We start from the raw sequence: 15,937 nt of genomic DNA, 5'->3' as shown, positions 1-15,937 counted from the left end.
AGTTTAATCCCCTATCACTAGATATTTATTGGTTTTTTTTCACATTTACAAATAATATTAATATAAACTTGTATCTAAATCTTTTTATGTTCCTCTGAAAGTTCCTTAGGGTAATTCCTAAATGGTCATACTGAGTCGGAAGGAAGGAAGGAAGTTAAGGATTCTTAAAATTTTGCAAAATTTCTCTCAGAAAGAGTATGTCAAATTATTCCCATCTTGCTTCATGATTTTTCCAATATAACACTCCATTAAAAATATTTTCATGTTTTCAGAATGTAGACACGTTTAATGTTGTCATTAAAGCAAATATTTGAAAGAAATTTCTAAGCCCTAATCAATTATCAATTATTTTAATTGGTAAAATATTGCAATAAAACTATCAGGTAGAGTGAGTCTGAGATATCTCCCTTTAACTATATTTTCCTTTGAAAATAACTCTTTTATAAAAAACCTTCAGTCTAATATTAATAAGTATTTATAAAATACTTTTTAGGATAAGGTATGCCTTGTTTCTTTTTTAAACAAGTTACTCTACTTAGAGGTATATCTTAAATTGAAAATCAAAATGCTTTGGTAGAACTGTAAGTAGAATATTACTGTTTCTATGTTTTAGCCTCTATAATAAAATTATAAAACACATTTATAATGGTGATACTGGAAAACAAAACTAGACCCCTTGGCGTACAAAATGAGTTTTATTACATTGTTCGGTAGAAACCATAATTTGTCATTTTCATAGTTAAACATTCCATTCATTAAATTTAACCATATTTTACAAAGTATAAATCCAAACTGAAAAAAAAATCTGAAAAACAAAAAAAGCGTCTTGTTTTCTATTATGATTTCAAGGCAATGATAATTCTAAATGTGGTAACTTAGTTTAGTCTGTTACTATGGACATAATCATCAATATAAGATCACAAATGAAAGGAATAATTTAAAATCATTTATAATGTACTTAACAAGAAAAGTACTAAAGCAACTACACTCTGAGATAGTTTAATGCACACGTTATTCCTTCAATTACAAATAACTCAATAGTCTAAATGTCCAATTAGCTAGTTTTGATCTTTTGAGCACCTACTACTTGTTCCAGGCCCCACCCCAGCATCTTCCCCAAGGAAGTACAGGAAGTAGAGTTGGCAACACAAATCACACTTTGGTCTAATAAAAGATTTATGAAAAGAACAGGGATGAAACTACTGTGTTTAAGCAACAATTTAGAGCCTGCAAGTCTCAGTTACTCTATTTATGAACATTATGAATAATGGTTTAGATTTTTAACAAAATCAAAAGCTCTAAAGGGTAAGGTGAAATTTACGATAAATAGAGATAGAACACATTAAAGATTTTAAAGATGTAAAATGCAAACCATGCCATATACAAAATAATTTAAACAAATTGTATAAAATGATCAAACATGCACCAAACAGGAAAAAGCTTTAAAAAAAGGTTTATTTTCAAAAGCCACAAAGCAGTATTTTCAAAAGAAACGCAATCATATGGCTAAGTAATACACTTATAAAAACTGACACTCAAAACTGAAAAATGGAAACATTCTTTAGAAGTAGCAAGGAACTAAACTTTTTAACTTAGTAAATTTAAATTATCAAGTCTTTTATAATAAAAGCTATAATTGTAAAAGTACTTTTTAATAATTTTTTTAAGTGCATGCTTTAAAAAAAATGCATGCCTTAGCTAAGACCAAAGACAAAAAGCATTTGAGTGTGATTTTGTCATTTAGCATTTAAAAGTTTATTGCAACATGCACATTATGTAGAAAAGAAACTTCTAGGGGCGCCTGGGTGGCGCAGTCGGTTAAGCGTCTGACTTCAGCCAGGTCACGATCTCGCGGTCCGGGAGTTCGAGCCCCGCGTCAGGCTCTGGGCTGATGGCTCAGAGCCTGGAGCCTGTTTCCGATTCTGTGTCTCCCTCTCTCTCTGCCCCTCCCCCGTTCATGCTCTGTCTCTCTCTGTCCCAAAAATAAATAAACGTTGAAAAAAAAAATTTTTTAAAAAAAGAAAAGAAACTTCTACCTGGATGGCATAATAATACTATTACCTCATTAACTTCTGCGGAACATAACATGGGACCTGGGGTTTCATTGTAACCTACACTGGTATCTAATTCACTTCACTGCAATTAACCCATTCCCGGGTTGAGGCAGGCCAGTCATGTAACAGCTGAGGGCAGGAGTTGGCCAGCAGTAATGATGAAGAAGACAGTGCCCAATTAATTATCACTTTTATTAACATAATTAGTGTATTAGCTTGTTAACTGCTTAACTCTGGCTTAAGAAAGAGTAAATACTAGAAGTACAATAATTTATTTCTCTCTTATCTGTCATTTCTTAGGATTTTTTTTTAGGATAATCAAACATTGATTTGTTGTTGCTTTTACATGTCTAACTTGTATATATTATATATACATATATATATGAATATATGTATACATACACTTATATATACTACTTAACACAGAGATTATGTTCCTTCCTTTCCTTCATGCCAAAGGAAGACAGAAAAAGGAAATAATTACTACTATATATAATGATATTCCTTTTTTTAAAAAAAGGCTAAGATAAAGACAACAGTACAACTCAAAATAATCAGATCTTCTTACTTTTACTTATTACATACAGACGATAGTATGTAACTTTAAGAAACTTTAGAAGATCATACAGCTAGGTATATTATACATAGATACATTGTATTATAGATGGAAAGCTTAAAGTGAGCTAGAAAAACATAACATTTCATCTTGGAACAGGATAAGTAATAGAGATATCTGTGGGTATAGTTACCTAGATTCCCCAGAAGACATTCATTTTAAAACAAAATTACTTAGGGGTGCCTGGGTGGCTCAGTCGGCTAAGCGAAGCATCCAACTTCGGCTCAGGTCACGATCTCAACAGCCATGAGTTTGAGCCCCACGTCAGGCTCTGTGCTGATAGTCCAGAAGAGCCTGGAGCCTGCTTTGGATTCTCTGTCTCCCTCTCTCTCTGCCCCTCCCCCACTGGCACTCTGTGTCTCTGCCTCTCAAAAATAAATAAACATTAAAAAATTTTTTAAGGGGCGCCTGGGTGGCGCAGTCGGTTAAGCGTCCGACTTCAGCCAGGTCACAATCTCGCGGTCCGTGAGTTCGAGCCCCGCGTTGGGCTCTGGGCTGATGGCTCAGAGCCTGGAGCCTGTTTCCGATTCTGTGTCTCCCTCTCTCTCTGCCCCTCCCCCATTCATGCTCTGTCTCTCTCTGTCCCAAAAATAAATAAACGTTGAAAAAAAAAAATTAAAAAAAAATTTTTTTTTAATAAAATTGCTTAATACTAGAAAGGAGCTGAGATTTTTCAGTCAATGAATTACCTTTTTCCTTTTCAATCATTCTTCAAAGAATTATTTCACAGAATGTTAAAGCTGAAAGGATCCTTAGAAACCATCTGCCAGTAATTCTCAACATGGAGTATACCTCAACCCTTGTTCACAAATAACAGGGTTGCTTTTGGATGTGACAGTGACTGGGAAATGCTACTGGTATTAGAGATTCTAAACACCCTGCAATGCACAAGAGAGTCCTTCATAATGAAGATTTATCCAGCTCAAATGCCAGTAGTATACCCACTAAGAAATACTGAGTTAATTCTCCACTTTGAAGATGGAGCCATTTAGGCCCAGAGATGTTAAGTGACTTATTTGAGGCTACACAGCTGGATCTAGAATCCAGATTAACATTCTCTTGTTCTACTTCTCTTTCAATGAATAAAATCTCAATAGAAAAACATAGAAAACCAAGAATCACTTGTATATTAATACATACATTGGTCATATATTAATATTTGAAATTGAAGTAAAATTACAATTAACTAAAATATTAGTATCCCTTTCAAATTGGTATTTTCTGGTCCTAAGAAGTAATTTCCTTTCAGATAAATCATATTTCAAAAATCAATCACAGTTAAAAGAAAGAGGAGACAATGAACTGACATATTATGGTTACCAAAGAACATTTTTTGAATGGAAAATTACAGGGTTTCTGCTGGTTTCAGAACAATTTAATACCCTATAGTCTAGCACTAATCGTCCCTTCTAATCCTGAAGAAATTTATCATAGCAAAATGAACACTGACTTAAAAATCCAAAGGACTTGACGCTAATCTCTTTGTGATGTATATGTAACTAGTTGCCAAATCTTGAACATGTCGTAAACCCTCTAGATCTATTTCATGTTACAAAAAACGAGTTTAGGTCTTTGTGATCCTTGCCAGCTCTAAGATTCTCATTCCATATTTCTTCTTTATTGCATAATTAGTGGGATAAAAAAATAGAGAGTTTGAAAAACATATTCACAAAGAAGCATCCTACAGTGAGCAGAGATACAATTAAAGACTAAGTCTCAAAAGGTAACCATGGACAGGTCAAGTTCAAGTATTAAGTACTTATTGTTCAGCAGCATCTTACCTCCTACTGATATCTGCCATCATCTACAGAATCACTATTATTCCTTTTTCCCTACCTTGTCCTAAAAAATGAAGGCTAAGTAAACAATCTTCAGAATAATTCAAAATTAAAACTTTATTCTTAAAAAGACATTTCCATTAAACAGTTAACTTCTACATATACACAGAGATAAAAACTTTTTAATTTTAAAGTTATGTTAGAAATGGCCAAGTAGAATATACTGGGGTCTTTTTGCAGGAAATACTGATGTGTGTGTGTGTGTGTGTGTGTGTGTGTGTGTGTGTGTACACTACGTTTCTACGTATCTCTTAAGCTCTTACAGTTTGGTTTTTGCTCTTGACAGTATATATACAGCCTAAGAAAACTAAGTTGCATTTAACCTTTATTCTTATAAAATTTCAATCATTCCATAAGATATTTTTTATTCCTTTTCATACATGTGTTATGCTTCTTAGGCAATATATCTATATTAAATAGTAATCAAAAATAAATAAAATAGGGACAGAGAGACAGTTATTTTTATTTCTCCCTCCCTCCATCTCTCTCTCGCATACATACACATACACATGCACACACACACAACATAATTCCTCCAACTAGCACATGCAACATAAGTTAGCTACCAAGCTGTATGGAAACTGAATCTGAAAAAAAACTTTTGTGTCTTGTTAAGGTCATAAATTTAATCCCTCAGTTAATTAAACATGCAATTATTATTCCATCATATCCACAAAGTCTAGGATTAGATAATTAAAATAAATACTCTGTAGACAGTCTAAAACACTGGTGCAAATAAAAAAGGGGGTTATCATTATAACCAAAACATTCTATTTCAAACAAGCAAGAAGTTCTGTCAAATAGATGCTTTGCTATTTGCAGTAACAGCTGACAAACACTCAATACTGTTAAGATTGTACTATACCAAAACTATCAGGGGTCTCTGCTGATGATACCTTCTTCGCTCGCTTCACAATGGCAATCTCAGGTTTGGGATATCTGCATGCTAGAAATATTGTAAAATCAAAGTATATTCAAGTGATAAAGTAAAATATGTATTAATAAAAAATTATGAAATTTTGAAGTGAAACATGTTAGAATAAAGGCAGTCCTTGCTTTGCACAATAGCGTGGTTAACACGACCAAGGACAAATTAAAATCATGGGCAAATGACACGATGAAAAAGAACATAACACCACTTCTATATTATTCCTGTCAAAGATGCATAACTGGAATCTATTCATGAGGAAAGAGACAAAATCAAATTGAAGTACATGCTACAAAATAACTGGTCTATAAACCTCAAAAGTGCCAAGGTCATCAAGGCCAAGCTAAAGACTGATGGACTGTTTCAGATGGAAGGAAATTAAAGATATTTAATAACTAAATGCAACATGTGACTTTGGACTGGATCTTTTTGTTGTAAAGGCACATTGTTGGGACAACTGGTGAAAGTGAGCTTCCTGGGAGTACTTAGATGGCAGTGCATGTTACATTGTGGCTATATAAAGCAATGTTCTTGTTTGTGAGAAATATACACCAAAGTATTCCAGTTGTGGCCATTGCAATGCAGTCGGTCCTTAACGGCTGGAAGTTCTGCCAAGAGGCAGTTCGTAGTGGCCAGTCACTATGGGAGACAGCCTCAGCCAAAGAATGCTGCCTCATTCAAGGCTCCGTACCCTGCCCAAGGCAGTCCGCATCCAATAGCTCATTTTTACAGAGACAGGGGCCCAGACCTCTCACTCAACTCAGAACAATGTTGTTGGGTCATCCCAACTGTAGAACCCTCTACAGGGTAAGCTGAGGCTTCCACCGAGACCCCATCACTTTACTTGCACCTCTGCCCAAACCTGCTTCCTTCCCCCCATTCCCTTCCCTTAGGAAGGTGAGGATTTCAACAGCATTCCCCAATAAACTTCCTGTACGCTAATCTTTGTCTCAGAGACTGCTTTCTAAAGAACTCAACCTATGACAGGGATCATATCAGGAGCTTATTCTCAAATGTTTCAGGGGAAATTAAAAAAAAAAAAAAAAAAGCTTATTGTGCTATACTTGAAATTCTGAGATTTGTTATATAAATAGAGAGATATAAAATTGAAGTTATTTCAAAATCTTAAAAGCAATTCAAAATTAAGTGGGGAAAGCAAAGGAAGAACAGAATGAAGGAAGGCAAAAGAGTAAGACTAGGGGCATGGTTCACTGAAGAAATGAAACTAACCAATGGACAGAATATTAAAGATGTTAATGGATAATGAAACAGATGAGCAAAAAAGAATGTATCTATCACACAGCATTTGTAACCAAAAGTAATCATTGTGTAACTATAAAAATCAGTATTAACAATTTACATGTTTTGCTTGTCTTTAAGAAGCCCCTTTAAGCAGGAAAAAAAAAAAAGCTAGAATGTTTTTTAAACCGTAAGATCTTAGTCACAAATACAAAATTCTGCCTGCTCACAAAATGTGCCACATCTTACATTATCATGCTCACATCTGTTGGCCTGTTATCCTTTTTTTTTTTTTTAATTCTTAATGTTTATTTATTTGAAAGAGAGAGAGAGAGAGAGAGAGCGCGCGCAAGCTGGGAAGGGGCAGAGAGAGAGGCAGACCGAGAATCCCAAGCAGGCTCCAAGTTGTCAGTGCAGAGCCCAGTTCCAGGCTTGAACCCATGGATCATAAGATCATGATCTGAGCCAAAATCAAGAGTTGGATGCTTAACCAACTGAGCCACCCAGGCACCTCAACCTGGTTTCTTTCATAATTCAAACATGCCTGAGTTTATCTATATGACTTCAACTCTTTCCAACCTGAAAAACATAAACAAAAACACCTTCTATAACCTTGCTCCTCAATGGACCTGTAGCACTGCCATCACTACAAACCTGTTAGAAAGGCAGAATTTCAGGTCCCACTCCAAACCGACTGAAATAGAACCTGTATTTCAGTAAGATTTCCAGATGACTTTGTATGTACATTCAGCTTTGTGAAGCAGGGCTCTAGTTTCCACTATGGGATGTCAAAAGCCACAAAGAGTGCTGCTCCCACCTTTCGGGTGAAAACAAAGTCGCACTAAATTCAAATGCCTGACTTACTTTGAACCTGGAAGAGAACTCAAGTCACAGAGCAAACAAGAGGCAGACACCTGCAAGGACAGAGGGGACATTAGCACTTGCTTAGTTGCGACAGATGCAACTAGATACCACAAGAGCATAGCTAGAACGGTAAGGGAACTGGTGACGGCACAGTGAAGGCTGGAGGGACAGTGTGAAGGCACAAGGGTATGCATAAATGAGAAGACTCTGCACCTTCTGGCAGATTCTTTGACCAGAAATCCTACCAGATGCAAAAAAGATGAGAGAAAGCTAAAGTGTTCATTATGGTGCAGACTTGGAGGAGGGGAAAAGCAGTCGTGCAGGGAATATGAAACTCTACCTAGATCCTTTTGCAATCTGTCCTATGAGTCAAAAGTCTTAATCTGCAAGAAGGGGAAAAATAAAATACTATTATTTTCCTTAGGGCAGGTAGGGTGATCAACTGCCCAGTTTGCCCAAGACTGTCTCAATGTTAGCAATGAAATTCCACATCCCAGGAAAAAATGTTCCCCCAATCTCTTAGGTATTTTAATTTGAAAAATAGAATTTCCAATCATCTTTTTGATTTCTATGAAAATTTTAATGATACTGAAGAAAAAGTAAGACTGTGGATAAGTTGTAAGAATCTATAACTGGCAAGAACATGACTTTCTGAAAAAATGAAATAGCTAAAGCTTTATGAAATATAAGAAAATATAGTTTCTTTCTTTTTTTTTTTTATTTATTTTTGGGACAGAGAGAGACAGAGCATGAATGGGCGAGGGGCAGAGAGAGAGGGAGACACAGAATCGGAAACAGGCTCCAGGCTCTGAGCCATCAGCCCAGAGCCCGACGCGGGGCTCGAACCCACGGACCGCGAGATCGTGACCTGGCTGAAGTCAGACGCTTAACCGACTGCGCCACCCAGGCGCCCCAAGAAAATATAGTTTCAGTTAAGATATATTATGATTGAAATGTGTTAAAATGACAAAAGCTGGTCTCTTACAGGTATTGGTTCTAAGAAAATACAGATGATTTAAAAATTAAATGAATCTATAAAAAAGTTTCCATTAGTAAAGTTTAAAGTTATAATATACAACACAGTTCCCCAAAAACTGCTTATTAATTTAATCTTATCTTGATATATGGTGAGTCAATTTTTTTGGTGCCATCTGAAAGTGGCTTTTGGAAATGTGAATTCATACAGCATGAGAATAATGCCCCTATTGGACTAGAATTCTACACACGGCTGTCTGTAAGAAATGAGTATACTAGTAACAAATATTCAAAATAAATTCAGACTTCTGATTTATAAAAGATAGTCTCAGATAAAGTTAAGCTACTACCCAACATCTCCTGCCCTCCATATCCAAAGTTCCTGTTAAGAGATGAATCCTTCCTTATTAATACTCCTGCAGCCAACTAAAATCTGGTTTCTCCCCACAGAGCTTTTTATAAGACTGCTTCTAACGAAGACCTCACTCTCTTTAATGCTTTTAAATCCAACAGACATCCTCTTACCAACCCCCCCACCCCCGCAAAGTCTTCCTCTTACTTGACCTATCCAAGGCATCAGATTTTTCTCTCTTGAAATACTCTCTTCTTCACTTTGTTTCTGGGATACACTATTCTTGATACTTTTCCTGTCTTTATGAACATTCCTTCTTGGTCTCCTCCTAGTTCTGGTTCTTCTCCCTCTTCCCTTCCAGCCAACTTTAGTGTTTTTCATAGTTCTCTCCTGGATTTTCCTCTCTTTTCACTCTACTTAATCTCCCCAACCTTGCTGCTAACTATATGGGTAGGATCCCAAATTTGCATCTTACTCTGGAGTTCAGGGTTCATACAACTAATTAACTAATGGGTATCTTTATATGTATCTCATATCTCACAAATACCCAATACCAAAGAAGCTAAACATGAATGCACCTCTCCATTCCAAAACCTGCTTCTCCCCCGCACAGTCCCTTCCATTGTAAAGAATATCACTATCTTGTCAATGGCCCAAATCAGAAATCTGATTTTTATTTCACACCGCTGTCATCAAATACATATTCTATTGTTCGGTTAACAGTTTTATTATTTAACTCCTAAATAAACTCTCTTGAATATGTGTACCCCTTTCTACCTTAACTTCCACTAGCCTAGTCCAGATCTCTATCATCTTTCCTTGATTTCTGCAAAGTTCTCCTAAATATTTTCCTCTCTTTTTGCCTCTAGTCTAATTCCTCTACTATCCATTCTCAGTGCTATATGCAGAGTGATCTTTCTAAACTGCAAACATGTTGGCATTATTCATGATAGCTTACCTCTACAACCCATATACCCCTGATCCACCTACCTCCTACTGAGCTCTAGATTTCAACTTGTTACTTTCTGTAAGGTGACATTGTCCCCTCTTCATTTCCCAGCTCCCCTGCTATCCCTCCCATGCACTTCAGTGCACTATACACCCTTTCATAGCACTTAACACACTGCATTATAATTTCAAACTAAACTGTCTCCTTCTTCCCTAAAATATAAACTTCGTAATTTTAAGAACCCTATCAATTGCCTCAATAGTGTCTGGCAAGTACACAGTTCAAGCTCAAATTGTTAAATAAAAAAAATTTAATAAAATATCAAGCACTACAATGGTGAAAACTGGCATTTTTCCAAAATGTTATGACTTTTGTAACTCGTAGTAGTTACCCAACCAAAAATAACTTAATGATTACAAAGTTGTATAATTAGGTTCCACAGAGTTACAAAGGAAGTGGAAGATAAGGCCCTAGCATTCAAGGAAGTTATAATATACTGATTTCATAGGATTTTTTAAAAAAGGAGACTTGTATATATTTTAAAATGTACTACAGAACTGGTAGAGATCTTAAAGATTGTATAATTAAACCCATGTTACAGTTATGATGGAACGAGCCTAAAAAAAAATAAGTGACTTATAAGCCCAAGGTGTTCCTTCCATTATGGATAATACACTACCAGGAGGAACTGAGATATACATAAAACACAGTGTAGTGGAGCAAAAATTTCCTGTCCCCTTCTAGGCCCTTTAAATGTTTCTTTAATGTTTATTTATTTTTGAAAGAGAGAGAGAGAGACAGAGTGCAAGTGGGGGAGGGGCAGAGAGAGAAAGAGATACAGAAGCTGAAGCAGGCTCCAGGCTCTGAGCTGTCAGCACAGAGCCCAACGCGGGGCTCGAACTCACAAACTGTGAGATCAAGACCTGAGCCCAAGTCAGACGCTTAACCCACTGAGCCACCCAGGCGTCCCCTCCCCTTCTAGGTCCTTTTAGCTGGACTAAGAACCAAATTGTCATGAGACAAGTTAACAGAAGAAAATTAAAATTAATTTCATTATATATGGGGAATCCACACAGACATTGAAATTCCAAAGATAGGCAAAGTGAGGTATACATGTCATTCTGAACTCAGAAGCAAAGGGTAAGGGTCTGGTACTTTAAAGGGAAGTAATGAAATTTACAGAAAGATAAAAAAGAGTAAATGTCTGGTAAACAAATGTTTGCTGGGCCACTCAGACACAATGGGACATAAAGGACTTAGAACAAACAGGCCTTGCCAGGTTCCTGTCCACCACAGGATAGCTCTGTTCCCAGAGTAAGTACTCTATCTAATTTTTTTAGGAAGTTGTGGGGGAGGTAAAGAGCTTTATCCTGAATCTGCTGGGTTTTAATTGCTTTTAACTCTAAAATAACCTTCATGCCAAAATGGCCCATCATGGAAGGGCCTGCCCTTGGCCCCTAACACACAGACACACAGACACCCAGACAGAGACACACACACACACACACACACACACACTTCATGCTATTAAAACAATTCCTTTCCTTTATATTACATACTATAATGTCCAAAGTGTTCAATAAATAAGTTACAAATAGGTGTAGGGGTCAGCAAACTATGGCCTACAGGCCAAATCCCACCAGTTTTTTATGCAGTCAGTGAGCTAGAAATGATTTTACATTTTTAAATTGTTGGAAGAACAGCCCTCAACCACTATCAAACACTGAATGGCTACAGAAATTAGGTGTAGCCATGGAAATATTTCTTAATGAATTCAATCCCAAACAGCATTTAAATATGAAATATACCACAGTAGTCACTGGAAGACTAATGATGTTTGAATCACAAGTAATGTTGAGCTGCTTTATATACTTCCCTTATTGTTAAAAGTTAAAAGAGGCAAGATCTTCATTTCCACACAAATATGTAGCGGTTTCATTTTCCTAGCTCAAAACACGATTCCAGCAGCATTCTACAAACCTCAGAGCAAGATCCATATTTCAAAACCCTTTTAACTGTGTGCAGTTGAGAAGCTTCTGCCTACCACAAACTGGAAGGGATTAATATACAATGTGAAAAGACAAATATCAGGAGAAGAATCTAATAGAATTCTATAAAAGTCTTCTAAGCAATCAATATGTTCATTTAAAGTCAAAGGCTTACAGACTCATGTCAGTATTTGGAGGTACCTATCTTTGTGAAAAAGACATTTTCAAAGACAAAACATGTCAAACCTTATTACAGATTGGCAGTAACACATGGTATCTACAATCAATTGTGACAATGAGGGACACTAATATTGAACCCCAATTCAACCAAATGTTATCCCCCCAAAAGAATTTCACCTTCCTCATTAGAAGATCTGTATTAAAAAAAAAAATGTACTGGGGCGCCTGGGTGGTGCAGTCAGTTAAGCCTCTGACTCTTGATCTCAGCTCAGGTCATGATCTCAGTTTTAGGGTTCGAGCCCTGCATCGGGCTCTGCCCTGATGACGTGCAGCCTGCTTGAAATTCTGCCTCTCCTTCTCTCTGCCTCTCCCCCCACTAGTGCTTGCGCGCGCACTCTCTCTCCCAAAATAAATAAACTTTAAGAAATTTTTACAAAATTGTACTGTTACTTTATTATATTTTTAACTTTTCCAGCAAAAAAAATATCTGTGGAAGTTTGTTTTCTTTTATATAAATACTATACAATATCCTCAATTTTCCCTTTTGGCCAATAAAGCTTAACATTTTTACAATCTGGCCCTTTACAAAACATTTGCCGACCAACCTCTGTTCTGTAAAGAAGCTAAATACTTTTTTTAATTTCTAAAAGACTAGTACCAAAATTAAGAGTAAGAAGTATTTTAACTAATTCTCTATTCAACCTATTCATGTATGTCCCCCCACCAGAGATCTTTCCAAAGTCGCCAGTGACCTCCTTGTAAACAAATTCCATCTTACTTGCCCTCTCAGCAACATATATCATTGAAGGTCATTTCCTCGTTCTTGAAACAGTTTCTCTCTTGGCTTCAAAACTCTTTGGTTTTCCTATTTCACTGGACGCCCCTCCTCACAGCCTTCTTTGCTGGCTCCTACTCTTCTGACTTTGAAACTTTGGGGCTTCACAGTCTCAATTATGGACTTTTTTCCTCTTCTCTATCCAAAAGTCAGCAAATAGTTTCTGTAAAGGAACAGATTCTAAATATCGTAGGCTTTGGGGGCCATATGGCCTCTGTCACAACTACTCAACTCTGCCATTCTAGTGCAAAAGCACCCATAGATAATACATAAATGAATGAGTGTAACTCTACTGCAATAAACTTAGTTTACAAGAAGTGGGTGGCTAGATTTGCCTGTGGCCCCATCCCTGACCTAGGCTCTCACCTTTGGTGCCTTCCTCTCTCCCCTGACTAGGTAGCAATCTATATACAACTGTTAACACCCACACTTACATCTGTAGCCTAAACTTCTGTGAATTCCAGGTTTATGTGAAAACACACACACACACACACACACACACACACACACACACACACCCCTAATCTATTTTTCCCCAGTCTTCTCCCTGGCAGTTAATAGCACCACCTTTTATTCAATTACTATAGTCAGAAACCTAAGTCATCACTTACTGTTTCCTTTCCCTTAATTACCTGTCCCTTTCCAACTCATCAGCAGTCCTACCAGTTCACTCTCAAATATATATTTTGAATCCATCTCCTGTTCTTCATCTCCATGGCTGCCTAGTCTAAGCCACCAACTTCTCTAGACTAAACTGCTACAACAACTTCCTAATGGTCTCCTAGCTTATGCATTTGCACCTTCTAATTTGTTCTCAAAAAGCATCCAAGTGCTCTTTAAATTCCATTACTTCACTCTCATGTTCACACCCAGGAACGGCCTTCAGATGGTTTACCTACAGAGGCCCTGACGAACCTTGCTTCTGCCTACCTGCCTATCTCCTCTCATTCCACGCTCCCCCTTGTTCTTTATGTTGCACCTATGTCTGCCCTTTGTCAATCCCTACACCGTGCAGCCTCTTCCTGTCTCAGGGTCTTGGTATTTGCTTTTCCTTCTCAGAATGCTCTTCCTTCAGCTGTCTGAATGACAGCTTTTCCCTCAATCCTTTATTTTCAGCTTAAATACCACCTACAAAAAGGCCTTCCCAGATTATCTTATCTAAATCAAGTGTCATTCTGTTTATTCATCTAACAGTACACACTATCAACAATTATCTTGCTTATTTACTTTACTGCTCATATCTTTCCTTCCTCAAAATAGTAAGCTTTATGAGTATTTTGCCAAATCAATTCTCTGATGTACCCCCAACACCTAGCACAGCATCCATTATATAGTAGGTACAGTAACAAATATTTACTAAATAAATAAAATTTCAAAGCTGGAAAGCTTTCCTATGAATAATATGTTACATATTTAAAAATAAAAATCCAAGAACTCATTCACAAAACCTAAAGGAGGGGCGCCTGGGTGGCTCAGTTGTTTGAGTGACCGGCTTCGGCTCAGGTCATGATCTCACGGTCCCTCAGGTAATGATCTCACGGTCCACAAGTTTGAACCCGGAGTCGGGCTCTGTGCTGACAGCTCAGAGCCTGGAGCCTGCTTCAGACTCTGTGTCTCCCTCTCTCTCTGCCCCTCCCCTGCTAACGATCTGTCTCTCTCTCTCAAAAATAAACAAACATTAAAAAATTTTAAAAAAAACTAAAGGAATTTTAAAATTAAGCTTAGAAATTCACATCAGAAGTCCCAAATACTAGTTTGCTAACTCTGCCAAAATTCTCACCTATAAACTTTTTAAGATATTTATAAACTTTTTTTGCATATTGATTTTACTTTGACTCCCCTTATTTTCAAAGTAACAATGCCATGTTTGCTTTTGTACTGATGTTGTATATTGTGCAAATATATAGAAGACAGACTAAGATATGTTACCAGCACATGTCACTTTCATTATTTCAAGTATTACTTTTTTTTCCCCAATGTGTGTTAAAAAACCCAAGTCTGAATATCGAGAAAGGTGCAATAGTAAGAAACAAATAAAGCCAAGTTAAAAATTACTCTGCCACACAGGTTGTAGGATCTTGGGCAAACTACTCCTAGTCTAGGTATCTTAGTCTATAGAAAAAAAAAAATTCCTTCTCTAAGAGAAATAAAATAATTACATGAAAATTCACTTAGTTCAGTATGGCACATAACAAATACTCAATTGCTAAGTAATAGTAATAAAGATGATGTTAGCAACAGCAATAGTGGCAGTAATAGGATGTTTTCTATAAAATATAAGAACTATTATACAATAGAAATTCAGAAGTTAAGTCACAAAATGCCAGACTGTTTTTAAAATTATAAACGTTTCTAATAACACAATGTACTGAATAATCTACCCTAAAATTCAGAAAGAAGACAGAATATGTAAACAAAGGGCACCATTCTAATTTAAATTTCCCTAAAACTTTAAAAATAGTAATGTCTCAGTTAACTACCTTTTATGTTCTTAAGACAACAATCCTTTAAGTAGCCACAATCAGACGTTAACAAAAATACTCACAAGATCTTCAATATGAGAGCTGAAGAGTCAAAAGATTAACAACAACTTGATAGATGCAACTGGCTTGCTAAAAAGACAAAAGAGAGCAGTGGTGTAATGACCCTGAAATGTCCATCAGGAGTAAACCCTACTGGGAAACATAGAGGTATCAAAAAGGGGGGGGGGGGGGGGTAATGAAAGAGAAAGGAAAAAATAAAAACACTACGGAAGAACGACAAAGACTAGACATTAGAAAAAATAACAGAGGTATCAAGAAGCAGACCTCCTTTAGGTAGTAGAAAAGATTTTAACAGAACCACAAGAGATGAATGAGAACAGAACAGTCTGAGGGCACCAGGGAGTGGGAGGAGGGGCACAATAAGCCCCACACATTTCACCATCACTGTGACAGAGTCTAAAGAACATGCCAACTGCAATGGCACAGCGCTCTGGAGGCATTTGATGTGATGACTCACATGCCTACAAACAGAAGTAGCCCCCAAAGAAGCATTAGAGTATAGTATATAAAGACACCAGCATCTGGTAGAAGCTAAATTGTGCTCATTATACTTTTACTAAGGTAGAGAATAATGCA

At 36.7% G+C, this 15,937-nt stretch overlaps 1 protein-coding gene across 4 annotated transcripts in view; it reads right to left on the bottom strand.

Annotated features, from left to right (window-relative positions):
- The window catches only part of TMEM65 (transmembrane protein 65), a 54,251-nt gene that overhangs the window by 30,286 nt on the left and 8,028 nt on the right, over positions 1–15,937 (bottom strand). For 2 of the 4 annotated variants that reach the window (XM_086695065.1, XM_025922520.2), the window contains exon 2: positions 5,374–5,454. The exons of the other annotated variants lie outside the window; for them this stretch is intronic. In XM_086695065.1, coding sequence (XP_086551191.1) covers positions 5,374–5,454 — 81 coding nt within the window. The remainder of the gene's footprint in view (positions 1–5,373; positions 5,455–15,937) is intronic. 4 annotated transcript variants of the gene reach the window in all.

Source organism: Puma concolor, chromosome F2 (assembly GCF_028749965.1).
Source record: "Puma concolor isolate L17-30 chromosome F2, mPumCon1.1.hap2, whole genome shotgun sequence".
Lineage (NCBI taxonomy): Eukaryota > Metazoa > Chordata > Mammalia > Carnivora > Felidae > Puma > Puma concolor.
The sequence above is the reverse complement of the archived record's forward strand: the minus strand, read 5'-3'. Positions and strand labels throughout refer to the sequence as shown.